This window comes from Heteronotia binoei, chromosome 13 (assembly GCF_032191835.1).
Source record: "Heteronotia binoei isolate CCM8104 ecotype False Entrance Well chromosome 13, APGP_CSIRO_Hbin_v1, whole genome shotgun sequence".
NCBI lineage: Eukaryota > Metazoa > Chordata > Lepidosauria > Squamata > Gekkonidae > Heteronotia > Heteronotia binoei.
In genome coordinates this window covers 46,543,098-46,567,119 of record NC_083235.1, presented here as the reverse complement: position 1 = coordinate 46,567,119, position 24,022 = coordinate 46,543,098, and the positions used below count along the sequence as shown (strand labels likewise).

Here is a 24,022-nt window from a genome sequence, read left to right as displayed (position 1 = left end):
ATTTTAACATATTTATATATAAAGAAAGATGGGGAAAGGATTTGAAAATATACCTGAAAGTCAGTGGATTAATCTTCATAAAGTTATTAAAATTCAGTGACTGTTGCCATAAGGGAGAATATTATATAACTCACATACTGATGGTATTTGACACCAGATAGATTAATGAAAATATCATCTTCAGTATCATATCTGTGCTGGAGATGTAAAAGGCACATGGGCTCTTTTATTCAGGTCTGGTAGCAATGCTTAATTATAAAGGCATTTTGGAATATGGTATTAAAACTAGTGAATGAAATTTTACATGTGAAATTACAATGGGATCCTGGAATTGCACTTTTGAATATTATGCCCAAAGGCATAACATCTAATATGATTTATTTAATAGCAAATTTGTTCACTGTTGTAAGAGTATTACTTGTGCAGGTGTGGACACACAAAAAAGCACCTGAAATAAGTAAATGGTTAAGCAAAATACCATATTCAATGCTCATGGGGAAAATCTCCATATAACTAACAGCTTGGGAAGGGGCTAGACCAGGGGTGTCAAACTCATTTGATATGAGGGCCAGAACTGACACAAATGAGACCTTGTTGGGCCAGGCCATGTGTGCCATAAAATGTAATGCTCGCTAGTGGATATGTAAACCTTATAAAGGGCACAGACAAACATAATTAAGGATTTAAAAAAAAAAGCTTAAATCATGCTTAAAAAATTAGCAGTCTTGCAATATTTTGTTTAAGAGTTTCTGATAACTGACACCTCTTGCTCTGAATTATTGCATCAAAATCTGGAGACAATGTCTGTGTTGTAGCAATCTTGAGTATGCTGTTCAGGTGTTGTTCAGGTATGTATTTGTAAGTTGCAAACCTACTTTTGATTTATTGACATTCATTACAGAAATCTCATGGCCAATGCTTTGAGCCTAAGATTCAGCAGAAAACATGAAATGGCTGGGCATTGTGAGATTTTGTACATAAATTGCTTTGTGTGCTGGTCAGCCAACTGAGAAAATAGAGGCTTTGCTTTGTAGCTTCTGTGCAATTTAGCAAGCCTGTTAAAGCAAGCTGTGATGCAGAAGGAAGCAAGAGAGAGAGGAAGCAGATGACAGCAAGTTGCTCATGGGCCTGGTAGGAGCCCTCCGAGGGCCTGATTTGGCCCTTGGGCCACACATTTGACACCCCTGGGCTAGGCAGTTACAATATAAACATACTGAAGTTTGGTCCCCCTTTATTAAATTAAAATGTAACTAAAAGAATTAAACAAAAAGAATCAGTAAAAATGGAACTTCTGAATGTTTAGACTATAATGATGTTCTATGAATGGATTGTTTTTTGACTGCTTCCCTCATTCAGTTCAGATGAGATATGATATGGATTAATTTATAATCTGCATAACTCACTGAAAAATGTATTATATATTATGTTCATTGTATCATGTGCAAAATAAAAAATAAAAAAGGAAGACGACTCTGGAAGAAAAGCGACTCCCCCCTCCACAACGTTTAAACACAGAAAGGTTATTGGACTTGCACACAAATTTAAGACAACTACTTTTTAATGGTATACTATACCTGGAAATAAACCTAGTCTTGCATGTGAGTACCGGTAAATAACGAAGAAAAATGAGGAGCAAACAACTCTACCTAGATTCCTCATAACTACAGGAGTCCATTCAACTAGGCCAAATAGTTCGGTTTTAAAACAATTAAAATCCCAACCCTACATTTTCCATAATGCAACGCAACGGCCCTGCTATTACAGCGCCCATGAACAGGCAACATGAATTCGAATAGATTCTTCGCGCAATTTCCGTGAGACGGAACTCCTCCTTTCCTCCTGAATAATACAGGAGCAATTAGCTTAGCGTCAATCGTGTGAGCTCGTTTTATCTCCGCCTCTTTAGATTTTGCACCAGCCAATGGGCGTTAGGTATCTGTGTAGTGACCTCAGCGCCTGCCAGCAGAAAGAGCCAGCGCAGGTTTAGGGCGGAAGGAGGGAACCATCAGCTTGCAGCAAAGAGGAACTCACGGCGCGGCGATAATGGTGGGTGATTTTGCAGTCTGTTTCGGTTGCGGGTTCTAGGAAGGCTCGGGCTGCCTGAAGTTCTTAAGGCTCCAGTGAGCAAGTAGGCCAGACTGGCTTATTATCGGGATCCCGGGTCACCTTGAATGGAAGAGGGAACGGGCGCGTGTGGAGGGTGGGCGCAGGTGGGTTTGCATATTGCTCCTTGGAACAAGGACCTCCAGTGAATTTGTGTCTGTTTCAGTCTCAGCCAGCTTCCTTGACTGGCTTCCCTTTGCACTGTTAACCGGCTTCTTTTTGGTTTTTTGCCTATAGTGCGACTTCACGGAAGATCAGACCGCTGGTAAGGTGCTCTTTCCGCCCTCTCTCGCTTTGGGGAGTTGGGAACCTGGGATGGATCAGGGCCCAAGGGAAGCGGGCGGCAGTGCCGAATAACAGGACAGTGCATCGTTCCTATATTCCAAGACTTAACCATTCGTAGTCCTAAATCCGCTTAAAGGCGGTTGGATTTACGATTCTGTCTCCTTCCTCTGATTTTTCTAGCCGCTCATCTCTTCCCCCTCTCCCAACTCTTGATTGCAGCCCCTGGATGGTGAGTCTGTGTGTGAAACTGTGAATTGCTTCCCTCTTCTAACCCGTTTCGTGGCTCCTTTGCTGATGTATCGATTCTTTCCCGGCGCCCAGTCCCGGGAGTTGCGCGTAATTAGGCTTTTCGGGTCTTTGAGCCAATTTGGATTTGAGTGTCGCCTCCCCACCCCCCAGCTCCTTCATTAAACTCGTCTGCACCCGTACCCAACCCTTCTGCACTGGAGCCGTTTGACTTTCTTTGCATGGCTCATGCATGATGTATTTCCTGGTTGAAACCGCCTGAAAGGACCCACCCAGCATAACTTGTGGCCTGCATTGTCAGGTGCTCTGTGTGCTCTTCTGTTCAGCCAGATGATCGATTGAAGGGAAGGGGGGAGAGCGCGTGTGGAGCCGGGCCCGAGGGGCACCCAGAGTGGGCTCGTGTGTTGTCATGTCTTAGAAGCCAAGGTCTGCGTTGGGCACGAACAGGGTGCGGTTGAGCAAGGCCGGTGGAAATGGCTGCTCCGCTTGCCTTTCCCCCCCGGGCGCAAGTGCCTGTTGGACCTGGGTTCGGACAAACACGGTTAGCAGAGGGCTGGGATACCGCGGGAGCAACGGTGGCGTCCCTTTTGGAAGCGCAAGCCCTGTTTTTCGAAAATCGTCAAAGATGGGCACGCCGGGTCGTGTTCTCGTTTGATTTCCTTATATGGGCAAGAATCTCATTTCGGCATGAAGCGGGGTTGGGAGCTGGAGCAGGGAGTGCATTCCAACGGGGATCCCAGGCCTTGGGACGGAAATGAGGAATTCCTAGCCAGAGCGCCTTCAAGGCAGCGTCAGATTCCGCTGCTGGTTATTGCCAGCATCTCCGTTGAAATAAATAGGGAGAGCCTCCCATTAGTTGTAAGGGTGGTGGATGCTTGTTCTTAGCAGTGGTTTGAAGAGGACTTTCCTGCTGTTAGTTTGATACTGCAGGGGGCTGTGCCAGGTACTTAAGTACACAGTGAACAGTCAAATGGGTTACAGTTTTAAAAAATACTTTTAAAAAATTATCAAACTTTGAAGTGCAAACTTCCAGCTTCCACATCCGTTGGCTGAAGAAGTTATGGCCATATTAGCACTTCTCCCCAAATCTGGAAATGTGAAGTACCACAATAATGTAACAGAGCCAGAATTGCCTCAAAAGGACGCCTGTTCAGAGCTGGGCGGCATTATTGAAGATACAGATCTGAAAGCCCATCCTGGGATGGCTTGACTTTGGCTGAATATTGTCAGTGCAAGCACAGGGGCTCCTTGAGTTGAATACAGGGAGCCTTACATCTGAGTGAAACTGCTGAGAGTTGTGCTGTAAGCTACCTGTGGCTCTCACTATCAGGGTGTTCAGTGAGGAGGAGTGGGCTGATGCTCTGCAGGGCCTTTGCTTGCTCCCAGTTGTCTGCATCAGCCAGTGCTGTTGCTGTTCAGGGCTAAGTCAAACCTCTGGATCAACACTGTGGCAGTAAGACCCAGGAGGTGATGGATGTACTTCTACTGGGGTGACAAAAAACCTTGAACTGACCCTGCTTATTATGAAAAGCCAGACTTTGAAGCTTGTCACTGACTCAGACCTTTGGTCCATCAAAGACAGCAATGTCTACTCAGACTAGTGGCTGCTCTCCAGGGTTTTTCACTTCACTTCTTACCAGATTCTTTAACTAAAGGTGATAGGGATTGAACCTGGGACCTCCTGCATACCAAGCTCTGCCAATGAACCACAGCCCCTTCCCCAAGAGATTGAAGTCTTTCAGAGAAACTTCCTAGTCTTGGATCTAAAGTAGAACAAAAATCCATTTAAAGTTTTTCTCCACATCAAATTAGAGTAGGAATTTATGATCTGTCTTCACATGGGCACTTCAGAATTACAGAGATGACTTAATGTTAGGTTTAATTGTTTGGTGGGAGAGCTGCTTGTGTGTAGTTGTCACTCTAGTGGCATTAATGTACCAGCTAAAACGTCTAGCCTGAGGGGGAAACATAGAAGAGAGGGGTCATAGCATGCCCTCCTAGGTCCTGAGTTCAACTTTGTTGAATTATCTGCTGAGAGACACTTTTGCTTGAGATCCAAACAGACTGTACTAAGCTAGGTGGGCTGACTTGTTAGATAGACAGCCGCTTCATTTGTTTGTAAGAAGATATGTGTGCAGGAGTAGAGTAGGAACATTAGTTCTTAAACAAGCACCCAGAAGAACAGGTTGAAATTGCTATGAAAGAAAGTGGTACTTATCCGCCTTCTCTCATGCTCTCTGAGTATGTGTTAAATAAAACACCAAGTATATTGCACAGTACGACATTAACTCTTCCACTATAAAATCTTGCTGCAGAACCTAAGGGATATGGTGCTTTAGTTGTAGATGATCTGGTGGGGTTCTTGATAGTGGGACTCCCTTGGTCCTCCTTGTCCCCTAATCTAGTTCAGCCACTGTGCATTGCTAGGTCAGACTTAGCTAAAACGTTTTGTGTGAGCAGATGAGGCATTCCCTCTCTAGTCAGAACATCCTGACGTGCACCCCTGCCCCAGACTTCCAATATAGAAGTTGTCTAATGCAAAATGAGTTGAGGTTAATTCCAGCCTTTGCTACAGAAAAGGATTGAGGTGGAAAAGATTGAGGTGGAAGAGACTACTCCTTGAAATAACATTCCATGGGACAAATGAGGTCCTGCTGTTAGTTCAAGCGTTACCATAATTGTCTAAAAGGGTGACCTTGGTAGAGCTTCTGCCCCGAACATTTTTAGAAGGCAGGGATGACCCTTTCTACTAGGTGGGAGGCTTGGTGGGTAATTAATGCACAAGTATCTTGAGTTGACTGTCCAGAGCAATTAGCTGATGGGGAGCTGCCCAGCTGGATAAAGGCATCTTTGGAATCTGTGAAGGCGATAATCTTAGACAGTCTCTTAGTGGTAATGACCATATGCCTGGCATTGCTGTATGTCAGACATTTTAATGATTGATCTTAAAACAACGTTTTCTGAATAATTGCCATTTCCTTCTTGATCTTAAAGGGACATTTTCTAAATAGTTAATAATTTATTCATCCCAGTATATCTCAAGGCGGGTTATCATGGTAGTGTTGCACAAATGAAACTGAGACCAGCTTATACAGGAAACCGGGTGATTGCTATACTGACTTTTGCAGTCACCTGTCATACACCATGGCAAATTAAAATAATAGCAAGTTTGGGTCTGGTAATCATTGGTCTGGATTCGACTGGGGGGGGGGCGGGGGACAACAAAGTTGAATACAGACCAACGATTACCAGACTTGAACTTGTTATTCTTTCAGTCTGTTAAAAAACATTGTCACTATTTTGTATACTAATTCATTGCTCACTGTCTATATATGTAGAACTGCTAATTCCATTCTGTACTATTGTCTGATGAAGTGTGCTTTTTAGCACATGAAAGGTTACATTTTTGAATAAAACTTTGTTGGTCTTAAAGGTACCACTGGACTTCAGCTTGATTCTGTTGCTTCAGGCCAGCATGGCTGCTCACCTGGATCTGTTTAAAAACAGTTAAAATAATAGCAGTTTAAGTTTACAGTCTCTGAAACCTGGTGCCACTAGATCCCTTATTCTGGGCAACATGAAGATGGAGGGCTTCAGCAAGGGAGGCCAACCTTATTGGGTGCTTGCCGTATCATCCAAAGGCGTGGCAGAACAGCTCCATTTTACAGGCCCTCTGGAATGGTAATAAGTCCCACAGGGCCCTGATCTCAGGACAGCAAGCTTATTCCACCAGGCTGGGGCCAGGACAGAAAAACCTTGGTCCTGTTCTAGACTAGGCAAATGTCTCTTGTGGGGGGGAAAGACAACCAATAGATGTTGATCAGACACGTGCATGACTCTCTGAGGCATGTATGGAGAGAGGTGGACACTCAGTTATGACAAGAAAGAGTTGACAATAGGGCTGTTCACTGTTTTTAATTGCGGTGGTGTTTTGTCTAGTAGAAGGATCTCACACCAGAGTTATTTAATAGGCCATATTTGTTTCCATTTCCATCTTAGGCTCTATGCTGCTGTCAACAATTCTCAGATGTATAGCAAAAAAAGTAAGACGCTGTTGCAAACACAATAGCTACCAATGTTACAAGCAAGGTTGAAAGCTAATGTTCCAGAAATTGATATCCTAATATTGCATCAAATTGCTGTTATCAGAATATTCATATACATATAGAATAGCATCAAGAAAGCTGTCTACAAATATACTTCAACATGTCCATATACACAATTAAAGATGTCCATGTATATAATGTTATTTTAAGTAACAAAATATATAAATCATGTTCAAAGGTGATTCTCTTGTTCAAAAGCTGATTCTCCTGTTCAATTATAATTCTGCTAACAAGCCAATGTAATTACTGAATCCAAGTTTCTTTCAAAGAGGAAACTAAACATAGCTTCAAACTCCATAGCCTTCCCCACTCCCAGAAATACTTCTAAATCTTTCTAAACCTTCCCCACCCCCCAAAATACTTCTAAATCTTTCTAAACATGTTGGTGTTTAAAGCTGCAGGTGTCCCAAATTAGATTTTGCATTAGGGACACCAGGCATTTTTTAGAAACTGTGGGAGGGTCTCAGTATTCCAGAAGAATTTGTTTTGGTTAGCATGCATGTAGCATGCTTATGTACTAACATTCCACATGAAGATGCTAGATGGGTGGCTGAGCAGGCTTTTAATTCCTATAGTGAGCTACATCCCCCTAAATCTTTCTTGCTCAAGTTATGCGATATTATTCTGGAGAAAAATTATTTTCAGTTTGAGGATGTTATATTTCCAGATGAGGAAAGTGGCCATGGACAGTAGCTTTTCCCCATCAGTGGCTAATTTATTCATGGTGGAATTTGAGGATATTCACATATTTTACCCCAGAGTGAATTCCTTTTTTGAAGAAATTGATGTACAGGTTTATTGATGATTTGTTCATTATTTTGAAATCAGAGAACAGAGTTTTATGAATGACTTGCATCTGAATTTGAAGTTTGCCTTGCAGAGTGACAGGTTGTCCTTACTTTTTTTGATATTGTTTATAGAAATTTTGTCAACATTTTGGGTGTCAGTACATATAAGAAACCTTCTGAACATAATTGTTATTTGGATTTTCAATCATTTCACTCATTCCATCTAAGATACAATTTGCCTTATGGATAATTCCTCAGGATCCATAGGAATTCTACACAATTTGAACACTTCCAGAAGGGCAGTGCTATATTGGCTAGGCAATTTAGAACTAGGGGGTATCCCAGGGAAGTTATAGCTAAGGCTTTAACTAGAGCCATGGTCAAGGATAGAAGAGAGTTGTTCCAAAACAATACAACTAACGAGAGATGCATCACATGGGGTTTAAATTACATTCCATTATCAAACACTATACAGAAAATACTGTTGAAACACTGGCATCTGGTCAGTGGTGTACCAGTCTGTGACGTATCACCACGCATTGGCCTTAGAAGGAGACATGGTGGAACATTCTAGAATGGCATCTCTGTTTAGTGGGAGTCATGATTTACAGGGACACCATCAATGTGGGAGATGTGCCATATGCCCTTTGGTCCTTGAGATAATGAAGTTTGTGCTACCTCAGGGAGGGCTGATCATCTATTTGAATAGTTTTACCATATGTGCCACAAAATTTGTAACATATGCCATTTTATGTGAATGCTAGCTTACGTACATTGGAAATATAACTAGGACTGTGCGTACCAGAATTATGGAACATCAGAGATGCATTTGTAGTGCTGTTAAGAGGCTCCCCTGGTTCCCCATTATCTAGAGAAAAAACATTCAGTGGACAGTTTTAAATACTGTATTTTGTATAAGTGTGAAAGGAGGGATTATTATGATGATATTCAAAAAACTGTTGAGAGAGGAAGCTGGGTGGATGCATAAATTGAACACTGTCATTCCCTATGGGCTTAATTCCTCCTTGGACTTATCCTGTTTCCTGTTGTTTTTTTAAAAAGTAGTTGGTTATTATGATAAGGTTTGCATCTCTGTAGTATACAGTGGCACTTGTAAGTATTTGTACAGGTGGTACCAATTAGCTTTATTTAAACTCAGGGTAGTGTTGCAGGCTACCGCCTTTGAAACTGATAAGCTTTCTTGTAGCTGATGTCTCTGTGAGATTCTCTGCTTCAGCACTTGTGAATATGCTGTGAATAGGGTTTGAAACTTGTATATAATACAAGAGAGGGATTGATTGTATATTTTCACAGCAGCTCTGGTCCTGTCTTGGATAAAGCAGTGGGGAAATGGACAGGTAGGCCGACAGGTTTGTTGGCCAAGACTTTTAAATTGAAGATTTTGGGGGGAAGCCACGGAATCTGAAGCTATGGTTAGTTCCCTCTTTGAAAGAAACTTGGATTCAGTAATCACATTGGCTTGTTAGCAGAATCACCTTTGAACAGGATTTATATATTTCATTACTTAAAAGAGCTTTATTATATACAGGGACATCTTTAATTACGTATATGGACATTGTTGAAGTATATTTGTAGAGCTGATAGCTTTCTTTATGCAATTCTATATGTATATGAATGTTTTTATAACAGCAATTTAATGCAGTATTAGGATATCAATTTTTGGAACACTAGCTTTCAATCTTGCTTGTAACGTTGGTAGCTATTGTGTTTGTGACAGCATCTTGGTTTTTTTGCTATTTGTCTCATATCACATTTGCTCTTTCATTTGTCCTTCTCAGATGTGGCATGGAGTTCATATCTAGATGATCTAATAACAATGTGAATGGATCCAGAGGGATTAAATATCCATTGACTTTTTCAACTTGTGATATGATTATACTTCGGTATTTCTTTAACTTTGCACAAAACCACCACCAACGTGTATAAAGGTCTTTTATCTCCCACATCCTTTCGAAAATAATTTTGAATAGTGTAGCCACATAGGATGAAGTTGGTAGAAATTTGGGGGGTGGGGTTTGTTTTTAAGGTATTGTCAAGATAACCCCCCTCCCCTCCAATCAGGCTGATATGGTTACTTTTAAGGATCTGGTTTCCTGAACGGGAGTAACTGAATCCTGCTTGGAGAGGAAACAAAACTATGTCCTTGTCAGTTATATTGTATCTCTTGATATCTGATAACAGGCTGGTTAGTTATCTATGATTGGGGGGAGGGGGTTGGTGAAGGAGGCAGCTTTTGAGTACAAAGGGCTTGAATCCTCTCAAACTTCCTTCCCACTTTTTAACAAATCTTTTTTTTTCCTGTACCACCAGAGGTGGTGCGGGGTGGTCTCTCATTTTAAAAAACTTGCATGAGGTTAGCGGCTCAAAGAAATATTCTCAAAACTGCTGCTAGGTTGTGTGATTTTTGTAATCTATCATATTGCCTCCTGGTGCTCAGTAATTCTTCCAGGCTCTTTCTTTCTGTAACTCTTCCAAGTCATTCCTTCCATCTCTCTGAACTCCCTATACCTTCCTTTAAAAGAAATGCCTGAGGCATATTTTGAGGAAGCATGATTTAAACTTAAGGGGTGAATGGGTAGCTTGATTCCTGTTGGTGTACACATTTTCAAAGTTTATTGCCTACTGTTGGCATATATTGTATAAAAGGTTGCATTGCTTTGGGAGTACTCTTGTTTTCTTCTTGCCAGATGAGGGAACTGCAGGCATTGAGTGACTTGATCAATGCCATTGGCAAAAACCAGTCTCTCTCTAGATCCAAGTTGTGCTCTTTGGCCACTGTCATCCTTCAGGGGGAAATTATATGAGCCTCCCAATTCTTACTGAAAAGGCCGTCTGCTTGGTGCCACTCCTCCTGGGGCCTGGAATTGGAGCAAAAACAAAGTGTGGGGTGATGTCTGGTATAAATGCATGAGCTTGCAATATAGTTTAAGGGCCCAAAGTAGCAAAACCACCAATAACATAAAGTATATTTGTGGAGAGGCAAATACCAGAGAGCTGTTTCCACTGACTCTTGGACCAATAGATTTATTTAGATTGTGTTCAGAAACTTCACACACCTGTTCCTGGAACACAGAATACTGCCAGGTTAGAGGGAACTAGGGAAATCCCACATTTAATTAGTCAAGGGTCATGCATGAGCCTAAGATAAGTAGTGGGGAAAACAATGTTACATAAGGCCAGTTTACTGATGCTGTGGGGCAGGCAACCCATTCAGCCCCCTGCTGCCCCGGTAGGATGAGGTTTACTGGGGAAAGTGGCTGCAGAGTAAACAGCACCCAGTTACTCCAGCAGGTCCATTGTTTCTTCTGTGGTCTGTTGGGCACTTTGTCATTCGACCCTGTCTCTAAAGTAGGCGCAGGCTGAAGTCAACCATGGTCCGTCACCTGGTGGGCCATGCAGCACCCACTGGCAGCAGGGGTTCTTCCAGCGAGTACTGGGCTTGGTGGGCCTTGGTCAGATCCTGTACGGCTCTGTTCTCCTGTAGGAGCTGTAAAGTCACAGTCATTTAATGAGGATGCTGTAGATGGTAAGAAAGTCTGAGTTCATGGGTTTGCGTTGCAAACATAAAAAATATTAGCAAAACCACAGGGATTCAGGTACCTATTTAAAAACCAATAGTATTGTATGATACTGAAGTCAGTTCATCCTTGCTCTGGAGAGTGGGAAAAGCCACCAATCTTAAGGCCCTGTTTGTCATGTGTGTGAATGGAATGGGAGTTGTTGTTGAGCTCTGTGTTGCTTTTAGGTCTTAACTCTCTTGTCTTACTGTGACTCTCCGCAGAGTTCAAGGAAGCTTTCCAACTCTTTGACAGAACAGGAGAGGGCAAGATCCTGTACAGCCAATGTGGGGATGTGATGAGGGCCTTGGGCCAGAATCCCACCAATGCAGAAGTCATGAAAGTTCTGGGGAACCCCAAGAGTGATGGTGAGTGGCTCTTGTACTGCAGCAGTTCTGTGGCCCTGTGTACATGTGTCTGTAGGGTTGTCTTTTTTAAAGGGAGGGTAAGGATGTGGGTTTCCTGTATGCTAAAATCTGTAATCTAAGGAGAGCTTCTCTGCAAATAGAATGTGTATCAGTCAAAGCAGTGGCTCTAATGCAGGCTGTTTGTAGTTTGTAGCTTTGGAATCTTGGGTATGGAAGTCAGCAATCTGAAAAACTCAGCATTTGGTTCTTGAAGAAAAACTTCTAGCCTTTAGTCTAGAAAGTGTGCGATCAGTGCAATCTCCAAAAGCAATCTCCAAAGCCTGATTTGTGTTTGATCAATGGGTCATGCAGTGTCATCCTCTGCTCTTTCCCACTTCTAACAGAACAGCATACTGTAAGCAAATATATGAATCTGAAGAGCCTACAGTACTCTGCTTTTCTGCAGATTACCTTGATGCAGAATGTTTACTTTGTTCCTGGGTTTAACTTGAGACTTAGCCATTTCAGGAGTCTAGAATAGATGATATCATACAAGAGAATTCCTGGCACCCAAAATGCAACTGATGGTTTGTAACACCTTCTCTCCCCTTTGTGCTTTCTTTAGAGATGAACGTGAAAACTCTAAGCTTCGAACAGTTCCTGCCCATGATGCAAACCATTGCAAAGAACAAGGATCAAGGCTGCTTTGAGGATTATGTAGAGGGGCTGAGGGTCTTCGACAAAGAGGGAAATGGCACGGTCATGGGAGCAGAAATACGCCATGTTCTTGTCACTCTGGGTATGGCTGGATTATAGTTTTTTGATCTTTAATACATCTGTCAACAAATTCTCCCTGGCCTTTGTTACTACCCCAACTGCTTTTAAAAGCTTCTTGTGATTAAAAATGGAGGGAATGATCTCTCTTCTTATAGCGGAAGAACCCAGAATCCAACCTCTTCACTTACTGTATCTCATGCACTTCCCAGGATTTGGAATATTTTCCTGTTTTGGGTACAGCGTGATGTGGTCTGAGAGCACCAGTTGCTGTAGCAGCTTAAGCCAGTTGGTTCCTTGAATGGGGTCTACCAAATGGGTGCATAAAGTGGTTAGCTTCTTCAGTAGTCCTGAGCGTCTTTATCTAATCCCAATTTTGAGACAATTTCTGGTGGGCCTGCCACTGCTCCAACACTGGGTTGAATTTGGAGAGCCCATGTGTGTTTTAAGTTTTCTAGAGTGGCAAAATCTACTCTCCTCCCAGATTCTGTAGAAGGGAGGGTTGGTTTGAAAAACCTTTGCTTAAATTGAGTCTTTTCCCTTCTTTCTTTCTGTCTCTCTCGCCACACTGTGCACACATTGTTTTAGTGCAAGATACCTTGGAAAAAGTATGTGACCTAGATTCTCTCTATCCCCCCCCCCCATTATGTTAAGCCTCATTAAATCAGCCTGTTTCCTACAGGGGAGAAAATGACTGAGGAAGAAGTGGAAATGCTGGTAGCTGGCCATGAAGACAGCAATGGGTGCATTAACTATGAAGGTAAGGGATGGAGGTGGTCAGACCATATTCTCTGATGTTCATTCAGTATTTAGTATCTCCCATGGACTTGTGGGGTCTGCCTCTTATTTGGGAGAAAACATGTATCTCTGCGCAGAGGGGGAATAAATCTGGTAGTGGAGTAGATAGGTGGGCTCATGAGGTGCCATTAGATACTGCATGGGGCCATCTTTCTTTCCCCACGGGCAGCACGTGGATCTGTTTAAAGTCCTAGTGTATTGCATATTCTCACTGGCATTTGAGAACATTGCTGGGCTGGGCTTATGGAGGAAAGGAGCTGATGTTCAGGTACTCCTATGTGTCCCTGATTCTTCTCTTGCACCTTGTCTTGTGGCTCCTCTCAAACATGTAAATAGCATCAGTGTTGTAGCTTGGGAATAGTCACATGGGCTAGTACTTGCATTCCATAGTGCTGTGTGTAATGAGAGCTCACGGATCAGAAGAAAGCTTAGCGCCAACGTTACTCTGTCATTGGAGTTAATGCCCTGTTGTTGGGGTCAAGCTACTTTGAATGTTACTGAGCCAAAGGTTCCATGTAAACAAATACATGAACATTGTGGTGTATGTTGTCTGTCTCTGGGATGCCACGAAGATACCTGGTACAAAGATCACAAGACATCCTAGCAGTGCAATGGCATGAGCTAGAAATTATGTTCTGTCTGCCTCAAGTGGGGTGGTGTCAGTGATGTTCCATGTGTCTGGTTTTGTTTGTTCATCTGCTTGATCAATTTTGATGTTTCTTCCTTTCTACAGCATTTGTGAGACACATCTTGTCAGGGTGAATTCGAACGGGGTACGCCTCCTCCAAACCTACCTTGTATTTTTTAACAGCCTCCTTTTTTTTTTAACATAAAAAGGAAGACTTTGGTTTGCACTCATTTTTCCCCCCTCCATCCTTTTTTTGTTCTTGTTGTTCAGTATCTTCCTTTGTTTCCCCCCAATCTTCAAGCATGTCTCTGCATGTAGCTGACTCTCTCAGTAATCCAAGCAAGGGTGGCTGGGGGGATGAGGCAGCTCTGACTGGTTAAAGCAAGACTGTGCCTGTGTAACCTTGCAGTGCCCAGGGCAGGGATGTCAGCAGCGGCAGCATGGGGGGAGGCAGCTTCATCTTAGCACATCAGAGGCCTGGTCTGAATGTGACACTTGCCACAATACTGGCTTGTGTAGATGACATGAATCCTTGTCGTGTGCTGATGGATGCAAATGATGATTGCATTGTGGATTTACATTGCAAAGGGATTTTCCCCTCTTAGCACTCCAAAGAGCTTTCACATCCAACCAATAATTAACTTTTAAAGAAATATGGCTGTGCTGGTACTTAAGAGAGCCATAGAAACACTGAAGCTAGAGGGTCGGTATTTTTTCAGAGTTTTGGGATTGGGCTAAATGCTCTAGTGGATACATGTTGCCTGTGACCCTAGGGCATGCTGCAAAATAGTACAGGTTTAAAATGATACGTGTCAGGTTAAAGAATTCTTGTGGTAGCATGCTAACAGATCAACATGCCATATCCATGTGTTAATTTTTACCAACAAAGTTCATCATGCGAAAACAGCACCTGGTGTTTTCTAAGTGTGACATTGAGATCAGGTCTTAGCAGGGGTCAGAGCCAAGAAACTGCATCTGTGTCACTCTTGAGCGGCCCCTGCAACAGAGAGGGAACACTCATGCCACCACCTTCCTCATTTCATAAAAGACCTATTCACAATAACCAACGTTATTTGGAGCCCTGGGCCCAGTCTGCTGCTGCTGCTGCTTAGAAGCGGAAGCTGCTAATATTCTTTCTCCTTGCTTGGTCATTGCTTGCTCTCTTGCCCAGAAGAGCAGGTGGTCTACAGGACTCAGGTGGCTGGCAGTAGCCATCCTGCTGGGGTGTGGACCTTAGCAGCTGCTCAAAGTTATCAGTCTCTGGAGTTGGGCATTAATAACACCTGTATACCAGATGCTGGCCTATGCAAATAGCAGCAGTCTCTCCTGACTCCATCCAGCTACTGGGATCATGGGAATAACTGTAGCTGCTTCTGGGTACAGCCAGAATCTGTGGGTGTGAGAAAAAGAGACAGTTGTCTGTAGAGATCTATAGGCTGTGTGTGCAAGAAGAGTATGGGGTGAGCCATCCTGAAGTTTGCTGACAAAGTTTGTGCTGGGCTGAAACTAGGGCTGGGTCTGAGATAGCTTCTGGACTATGTGTGCTCATCAGTACTGCAGAGGGGAACTTAGGCCAGACCTCATCTGCTTCCAGTTGAATTTGTAGTGCTTGTTCACCCCACAAACACACACAAAACTAATCCAATGTACCTGTTTCTCAGCAAAATTTGTTGAGAGAGGTGGTTTTTAAGAATCCCCTGTTCTAGGCAATGGAACTATTAAACTGAATGAAGGCTTTTTCTAAAACTTGTCACTTCTACTGCAAAAGTCATGTACAGGATTCGTTTTGTAAACCACACTTACAAAACAACTTTGAAACCAAAATCCTACTTTAAAAAAAAGCAAAACCATGAAGAGAGGAAGCCCTAAAGATTAAAACTCCTTAAATAAAGAACTCTTTTGAAGTGCTAAAATTCACCAAAGACAAATCTTAAGTGCACTCCTATAGGTAGAGTCTGCCAGACAAGATGGCCCTGCTCTATTTCTTCCTGAGTCTCCTGCTATATACAGCCTTCCTCTACTTGCTAGCATGGCCTTGGGTCAGCCATAGCTCTGGCAGAGGTTGTCCTTGAAAGGGCAGCTGCTGTGAGAGCCCTCTCCAGCCCCACCCACCTCACAGGGTGTCTGTTGTGGGGGAGGAAGGTAAAGGAGATTGTGAGCCGCTCTGAGACTCTTCGGAGTGGAGGGCGGGATAGAAATCCAATATCTTCTTTGTCTTCTTCTTCTACCCCTTCTCATTTGCAACATGGTTTCTAATTCTCAACCAGCCTATAGTGAGGATGACAAATTCCCCAGAATGAATCCAGGGACAGACTAGGGAGATTTTTCTACAAGCCTGGGGAAAGCCCTAAATGAGGGGGGGAAATACATTGAGTGTTAGAAAACCCCAATTCAAAGAATCAATACCTGTTTCTTTAAGAAGTGTGCAACTGAGATCTTGTAAGGCTACGCTGTAAGATCTCAGTGGCAGCCTGCAGTCAGATTCCAAGCCTTGGTTGGTGTGGGGATGGGAACAGAGAGACAGACCGAGGAAGGTAAAGAGGAAGAGGCGGAACAAAAATGATAGAATGGGAAAGCTGGAGGTGGCAGAGGGGCAGATGCTGCCAGAGGGTGAAACAGAAAAATTGGATGAGATAGAAAAAGAGCTACAGATGCTGTCAGGGGGACACAAAGAGGAAAAAGCAAGAGGGAGAAGAAACAGATTTCCCGCTGCCACCACTCCTTGCACTCCTTGCCACCACCACTGCCACCACTCCTCTGCTTAAAGTCTAGTATCTTGTTGGTCTTTTGAATGTGAAGTCTAGATGTCTTGCAGGATGCTGCGTCCACACAGAACTCGCGGAGCAGGTGTCCACCAGGGTGGCTGTGAGAGTTGAGTCTTGGGTTCTGTGACATGCCACAAATAATATTGATAGAGCTTAATTGGGAGAGAATCGCGGTGGGGAAACGGGGGCTGTGAGCTGCCCCTCCTGCCCTCAGCTGACTACACTTCCTCCTGGACTGAAGGTTAATTGGACAGTCTTTCTTTAGGGACCTGTGCTGTGGCTGCTGCCTGCCTCTTTCTTTTGTTCCCTTCCCTCTTTTCTAGAGAGGGAGGCTTAGTCAGAAAGCCTAGTCCCTTCTCTGCTGTAGCTGAGCATCTCTACAACTACTTTCCTCTCTGCAGAAATCAGAGCGTCTTCGTAGGATTGACTCCAGAATTCTAATGCCTGGCAAATTAGTTGTAGAAACAGCCTTAATTCCTTTTGCCTGTGTTGCCTTTTTGTTTGTCTCTCTGGTTTTAACTGCTTGTGTTCAGAAGAAAGGGTTCTTTTAATTGACTGTGGGATGGTGTTGGGATTGGGTTATAGATAGAACTCTGTGGTACGTTGGTGCAGGGGAAGGTTATGTGCTGTGAACTGTGATACTGGCTCTCTTGGGAGGGGACTTTTTAAAAATCAGAACACCATTGCAGGGAGAGGGGAATGTTAATGTTTGGTGTTGTTTTTTTTAAATATATAGAAGTCATTAAAAGAAGCCTTCCAAAATATACATGCAGGACTTGATTTAAGTGTATGCCCCTTGATCACTGTACTGCATCATCTGCAGGCCAGCAGGCAAGAGTAAAAATGTATTTTCCGCTATTTATTTGAAATGCCTGTCCATAATACGATGTACAATTGCAAAGAGTGTTACAGGGCCACTGCCTCTGGAAAAATTATTTTAACCATACTAATTGGTAGGAAGACATCCTTCCTCAGGCTTCTAAGCTCCTGCAAGTGTTGACTTCCTTCCCATGTTCTGGTAGGCTCCCCTCACTAGGATTAGCCAAGCCAGAGTGCTCTGGGGTTTTTGCCTGCAGCTTTCTGATCTGTCATCTTTCTCCACAGAGTTGGTGCGGATGGTTCTGAGCGGCTGAAGACCATCACTGGCTTCTCCTATGAACATTCTCCTCCAGTCTATCCTTAAACATTTTTGTGCCTTTTCAAGCTGTGTGTTGAAAATACTTTTGATTCCTTCTCCAGCCTTTTGGTTTTGCTCCTAGGGGCATGGGGGAGGCAGAAACATTCTCTGAAGAAGGTGCTCCACAGTCTTTGTAGAAGTGCAGAGAAGTGACCTAGTGGCCGCCTGGCTTGTCTTGCAGTACTGTTTCTTTCCAGAAATGTTCAGCAATTTCTCCCTCTCAATTGCTTTAATAAACTATTCCTAAAGTGTCTTGCTAGTATTGTTTGGTATTTATTAAATTCAGAGTTGCAAGCAGAATTTTCTTGGGAGCATAAAACTACTTTTCAAGGGGAATTCAGCTGCTTAGAGGGGGGGACTCCCTGAGGCAATGGAAATCACTGTAGAATAGGCTCCCATAGTTCTCTGTACAAAAATTCCACTTGTGTGATTTATAAAAATTCCTACAGATTTTCATCTTAAAGACTGGCATCATCTGTCCAATAAGGTTGAACATCAAGCTGGTTAACTACTTTAGGATGGGATCCTGCTACCTTTTCCCGCTCTCTCACTCTTCATTTCTTAAGACTGTTCCCTTAGTCAGGTCAAAGCATAATTATGGGTCATGTGCGGTAGAAAACCAACATCCTGAAAGGCTGTCAAATCTGAAGCTGTACTCCCTGTTGGTGAGAAATAAATATGGATCCTACCATCTGTTTTCAACAACTACATATGAACATATGAAGCTGCCTTCTACTGAATCAGACCCTAGGTCCATCAAAGTCAGTATTGTCTTCTCAGACTGGCAGCGGCTCTCCAGGGTCTCAAGCTGAGGTTTTTCACACCTATTTGCCTGGACCCTTTTTTGGAGATGCCAACTAAATGACTCTTCGGTTTGGGGGGATGGGGTGACTTTCACCAATGCCTCCGTATGCTAAGAAGAAAGCTGCAATCCAGTGGTCCTCCAACCTTTTTGAGCCTGTGGGCATTTCTGGAATTCTGACGTGGCATGGTGGGTGCAGTGATAACATGGCTGCTACAGACTGCCACAGCTGAACTTCAGTCACACAATGCAGATCTTTGGTAGCAGCTCCCACTATAATGCAAAGCAAAATTCTAAAAGTATCTGCAAGGCCAATCAGAAGCCTTACTGGACAAAAGCCCTACCTGACCCCGCCCACTTCTCACAAACATTTGGTAGGCACAAAAAATTTATTTATTTATTTTATTTATTTAATTCGATTTATATCCCGCCTTACCCCACCGAGGCGGGCTCAGGGCGGGTGGTGGGGTAGGGCGGGATATAAATTGGTGGGTGCCATGGTACCTGCAGGCACAACAACATGCAAAAACGAAGTCTTGCTATGAGTGCTCTGCTGCTGTGTCTTGTAGGCCATAGCTCAGAGTGATAAAATAACACCCCCCCTCCCCCAATAAATAAATGCTACTTACTACCACCCAGCCACCTTCACTGTGGTCCTGAAATGTCTCTACATTGGAATTCTGGCCATAAAAAATGGTAATTTAACTAATAATCCCTACATGTTAGATCTTTGTGGTTTCAGTTTACAGTATCTTATTAACAGAGTTTCAAAGGGACCAGAAACTCATCTTGATAGGATCCTGTGACTGAAATGGCCAGCAAACAGTTTTGGTGAGAAATTAGTTTATTTGCCTTTTCTGAGACAAAAGTTCATTGTTGAACTTGCGATGTCAAGACGGCCTCCAGCCTATCATCTCCTATCAGTAGGAAATGGGAACGTACTTCAGAACTGTAGAGGGAAAAGTTAATTTCAATTTCTGGAGAAAACTTCACACCCTTTGAACTGTACCTGATCTTCCCTGTGTGTGTGTGTTAGGAGTGATCCCAAAGCCCTGATAACCATTCTTGGAAACATTTGTGACTTTACCAGCTTATTTCATGGACTGTTTAGTTGAGCAAGAATACATGGGAGGAATTCAGCTTTTAAAAAAACCTTCATGCCCCTGCCAAACTCTGCTTCCTTGCTTTCACAAACAAAGGAAGGCAGCCCCCCCCCCACCGCCCCACAGGCATCTACTAGGAGCCTAATATGGAAGAATGCCTGGCACAGAAGTAATGGCACCAAATAAAGGCAACTACACTGTTACATGTGTGTCTGAAGTGAGGTGGGACTGAGTGGTTTTCAGAGAAAGGACAGGAAGAAGAAAGGATTTCAGATTCAACTACTTACCAATTGTAACTGAGCTGGAGCACTGGACTGTAAAATTCTGAAGTGACTTGGGAGGGGGAGAGACACTCAGTAAGGACAACCAAGCTTCCCTGAAAACAGCAACACAGCCACTACTTCCAATTCATTCATGTGAAGCCAGCCAGCATCTCATATAAACCATGGCTGCTATAGTTCCTAGTCATAATAAAAAGTTGATATCTAGAGGAAAAGGCACCTATAAATACTCCTGGGTATAAGCTCCAGCATGTTAGATTGGAAGTCCCTTGAAGAAGTTGTCTTCACCCCCCACCCACACTACAGTTTCCCATTTGGGAGAAGAGAAATGTTTATTGTAATTTTTTAATTGTTTTTAAAAAAAGCAAGACAGACACATATAGGGGGAGTTAAACTCCCTTTTCAACCAGGTTTAAAATCAAAGCCCTCTATAAATAGCATTGGCTGTTTGGAGATTGAGTCCCTCCCCCCTCACCAATTAGAAACACCTTTAAATAAAAAGTCTTAGTACAACCGGATACAAAATAAGCACTGGAGACAACAGCTGGGACAGAGACACACAGGGGAAGGGATGTCAACAGAGGCAGATTCTTTTCCTCCTTGGAGCATTGTTTTTAAAACCCAACCAACCAGAATCCATGTTAAACACGATTTGGGGGTTCTGTCCTTCCACCTGGTGACAGCTGGTCAAGGAGGCTTCCGGAAGAAGAGCAGCTCATAGCTTCACTGTGTGGATGGCACTGGTGTGGCAGTGCTGGGGCTGGGAGCGATCGGGTCTGGCTGCAGCGACGGTCCTTGATCTGGGGTGGGGGTGGAGAAGAGAGATGGCACATTACCACAGGTTAGAATAATACACGAAGGGTGAATGGCTAGCAGATAGCAAGAAGGACCTCAGCCTTTTTTCCTTTGCATGTTAAAAAAAAAAACCCCAGACATTTTGACAGTGAAGTTTCTGGTCTCATCTGTGAGAAAACAGAACTCCCTAACATAATTAAATCTGAACTTCAGTGCTCTTTGTAAAGAAAGACAAAACAGCAGGATTCCCTGTCTCATTTGCTACAGGCTGTCCTGTCTGGCCACATTTTCACACCATCAAATATCCTTTTTAGAACAGGGTTAGATCTGTTTCCCAACTGGGAAGCATTTTCTCCCAACTTGTTAACCTAAAATACAATCTTTAAAAGCACTACCCAGTCTCAGTCAGATCCTGAAAGAGAGAGGTCAGTAGGCTAACACCATACCAAGCTGCTTTTTGCTACTTTTTTGTTTCTGTTGTTTGTTAAGAAAGGGATTTGCCACTCTACTCATGAAACAGCCCCGTTTGCCCTTCCTACAGCAGAAATGTTGAGTTTTTAGTTTTGTCACTCATTATCCAGAACCACCCTTCAGCTGAGTTAAGAACCCATGAAAGTATTAAAAATGTAGCGATGCTCTGTCTGAGACCCTACAATCTAAAATTTTAACTGACTAGCTCAAACTGTTTAAAATAGAATACTAAGGGAAGGTTAAGAAGATGCAAGATTCAAACACAGTATCTATGGGTCTAGCAAAAGTAAATTAGGCTCTAGCAGAAGCAAATTAAAAAATCCAAGCTATGCTAAAAACACTATACATAGGACATATTTTTCAAGCTGTGCAAAATTCCAGTTTCCATAGGTTGTCCCATCATGCTTTGGAAGGGGGAAAAAATCCTGAATCTTTGATGACAAGTATTTTCGTAAACCCAAATAAGCCAGATATTTATGACTATAAAAAGCTGCAATTGCACTTCAAATATCAGAATTTCACTTTTTAAAAAAGAGAACTTTCTCACCCTTGGTGGGGGTTGGAAAGATGGTAATGAAGAAATTTTTATTAATTATGATTAAATGACATCATAGTACAAGGTGCCTTAAGAGCTTCATAAGCAACAATGGACGTCCCTGACACTGAAAACATGTAGGCAGTTTCTCAGGAGAAGATCAAAACCAGGACAGACTTGTAAAGACCCATCTCTCTCTCTCTATTATTTCTTTCTTTATTTTTACCCTCTTGTTAGCAATCTAACATTTTTCAATTTGCTTAGGTTCTGGCAAAAAGAACACAGAATTTGAAAATGTGGAAGTCTAACTTCCAGTTCTGTGTAGATATTCCTGAAATGCACAAAGAAACAATCCTATGTAATCATATGTTTTAAATGATTTCTCCCTAACTAAATGTGTTGCAAAATGAGAAAACGTTTATAGGCATTCTTCTGCTTTACGAAATTTTAGTGCTAATCACACAAAATGAATTCAGTTGAGCTTCTGACTTTCAAAATAAAAATACACTGTAGATCTGGGGAGTGTAAATATCTTCAAAATACTCACCACTAGGAGAGCACTAATTCCCAAAAAATCCCAGAGATTTTTGTCTTTCAAACTTCCTGTGAATGAGAGTTGCCCTGGAGGATGGTAGATCTGGGCTCCTGAGGGGACCTTGGGGGGTTTTGAGGTGGGTAGGTACAGCCTGTCTCTGAACCATACCTGGAGATCCCTTGGGCTGGGAGGGTGAGCAGAGGAGATGCCACAGCCGCCTCTCCAACCTGGAGGAACTGGGAGGGACTTGTAGCACCTTCCAGTCAGCAGAGCCAGCCTCTGCTGGGCAGCACTGGGATGTGAGGGTGGGTCCCTGCTGAGATTTTGCCAGGCAGCTCGCTTGCTGGCAGTCCAATGGGCTCATCCAATGGGCCTGAACTGTGGGGTTAAGAGGAGGGGAAGGGATATGGTGGCTAGGGGATTGGAGGGGGGGCAGCGATGAGGGAGGGAAAGAGCTCCAGCGGAGTGGTAGAGCTTCTGGTTTGCATAATGAAGGTAACAGGGTGAGAAGGGGCTGCGGCTCAATGATGGAGCAACTGCTTGGCACAAAGATCTCAGGGGCAATCCCCAGCTTCTCCAGTTGAAAGGATCTGGTAGTATTAATGGGTGGTGTGAAAGACCTCTGCTTAAGAACCTGGAGGGCCACTGTCAGTCTGAGTAGACAATACTGACACTGATGAGATCAAGGGTCTGATTCAGCATAAGCAAGCTTCAAGGGGGTGGGGGGAAGAGCTTTCAAATTTTACTGATAGAACAAAGCATACACATTAAATGTATTTACCCAGCTTTGTCTAATGTGCATCCACATGAGTTGCAGGAATGGGAACAGTAATCCATGCCTAGATCTTATTCTGCTACTAAAAGTGAACTGCAGACTATGGGCTGGATCCCACAGCTATGCTCCACTAACAGCAGAGCCTTCTCCAGGACACAGCACCACATGCCATTGGAACAGGCCTTTTCATACACATGAGGCTCTGCCATTAGTGGACCAGAGCTGTAGCATTCAATCTCCTCCTTTAATCCAGAGTATTTTTAAATAAGAAAACAATGTAGGCTCATGGTAAAATATAATGATTTCCCCTTCTCTTTCCAATAAGTTATTCCTGCTTTTTCTTTATGGAACATTCCCAAAGTAGATGTATGCATGCTAATCATCGGCTGGACATGCTTGTTTACTTTATCAAATCAGAACCTAATTGGGTATAGAACAGGTTTGCTTAATTTTGTCTGGCTTTTCACTTGAGTGTACAACAAAGCAACCAGACTGCTACACACAAAGCATTCTGTGCCAAAAACAGTCCTTGAACACCATCGCTTCCTTAGTGTGATGTGTTTACTTTGCCATGAGAAAATGGATAGGGAAGCCACTGCAGTGTGGTATGAAGGCACCTCAAGACCAGTGATGTCATATAATAGCATCCTTAACTTTCTAATGCAAAACGATGTCTCCCTCCTCCCACTGCCACCCCGCCCTCACCTCTGGGCCAATTCTCACCTGATGAAAGACCAGCATTTGGAAGGAGGCTGCCCTGCATTGCTGCCACGATAGCTGGGCTCTGGGCAGCTGCGGAACCAAGAGGCGGCGGGGCGGCAGTAGGGTGCAGGGTGCTAGAGACGTTGATGACGGGCGGATTAGCCATGCTGCACGCAAGGTTACCATGCACTGGATGGATGGGCATGTTAGCAGGGAAGTTAATGCCGATGGAGTCTGTTACGTTACTAGCCATGCTAAATGGGATGGAGGCAGGCATTCCAAAATGCATTCCAAAAGCAGAGGGGATATTACCAGCCATGGCAGGGTGAACGGTTGCTGGGACTGCCCCGGGGAGAATCTGGGACGATGGCTGCTGGCTAGGGAACGGAGGCTGGGCTTCAGAGAAAGAGAGATGGAGAGAAAGAGCT

At 43.4% G+C, this 24,022-nt stretch overlaps 2 protein-coding genes across 17 annotated transcripts in view; one reads left to right on the top strand and one right to left on the bottom strand.

The window, feature by feature from the left end:
- The first annotated feature begins 1,818 nt into the window (after nucleotides 1-1,818).
- MYL6 (myosin light chain 6) lies at nucleotides 1,819-17,846 on the top strand. Of its 2 annotated transcripts, XM_060252885.1 has the most exons (7): nucleotides 1,877-2,046; nucleotides 2,341-2,368; nucleotides 11,331-11,474; nucleotides 12,079-12,252; nucleotides 12,910-12,987; nucleotides 13,759-13,798; nucleotides 17,523-17,656. In XM_060252885.1, the coding sequence occupies exons 1-6, from the start codon at nucleotides 2,044-2,046 to the stop codon at nucleotides 13,785-13,787; spliced, it is 456 nt and encodes a 151-aa protein (XP_060108868.1). In that variant the 5' UTR covers nucleotides 1,877-2,043; the 3' UTR covers nucleotides 13,788-13,798; nucleotides 17,523-17,656. The 2 variants fall into 2 exon arrangements, with proteins under 2 accessions (XP_060108867.1, XP_060108868.1); XM_060252884.1 differs by lacking the exon at nucleotides 13,759-13,798 and having other exon boundaries at nucleotides 1,819-2,046; nucleotides 17,523-17,846.
- Nucleotides 17,847-20,112: 2,266 nt separating this feature from the next.
- Nucleotides 20,113-24,022, bottom strand: part of SMARCC2 (SWI/SNF related, matrix associated, actin dependent regulator of chromatin subfamily c member 2) — a 43,452-nt gene continuing 39,542 nt past the window's right edge. For 12 of the 15 annotated variants that reach the window (XM_060253507.1, XM_060253510.1, XM_060253508.1 and 9 more), the window contains 2 exons: nucleotides 23,616-23,990; nucleotides 20,113-20,581 (listed from right to left, as the gene is read on the bottom strand). In XM_060253507.1, coding sequence (XP_060109490.1) covers nucleotides 20,505-20,581; nucleotides 23,616-23,990 — 452 coding nt within the window. In that variant the 3' untranslated portion in view covers nucleotides 20,113-20,504. The remainder of the gene's footprint in view (nucleotides 20,582-23,615; nucleotides 23,991-24,022) is intronic. The other 3 variants (XM_060253521.1, XM_060253522.1, XM_060253519.1) reach the window with 2 other exon arrangements.

What these genes read in the sequence shown, in the direction of transcription:
- MYL6 (XM_060252884.1), top strand. An exon ending in CACGGAAGATCAGACCGCTG is followed by an intron (nt 2,369 to 11,330) that starts GTAAGGTGCTCT and finishes GACTCTCCGCAG; the next exon opens with AGTTCAAGGAAGCTTTCCAA. An exon ending in GGGGAACCCCAAGAGTGATG is followed by an intron (nt 11,475 to 12,078) that starts GTGAGTGGCTCT and finishes TGCTTTCTTTAG; the next exon opens with AGATGAACGTGAAAACTCTA.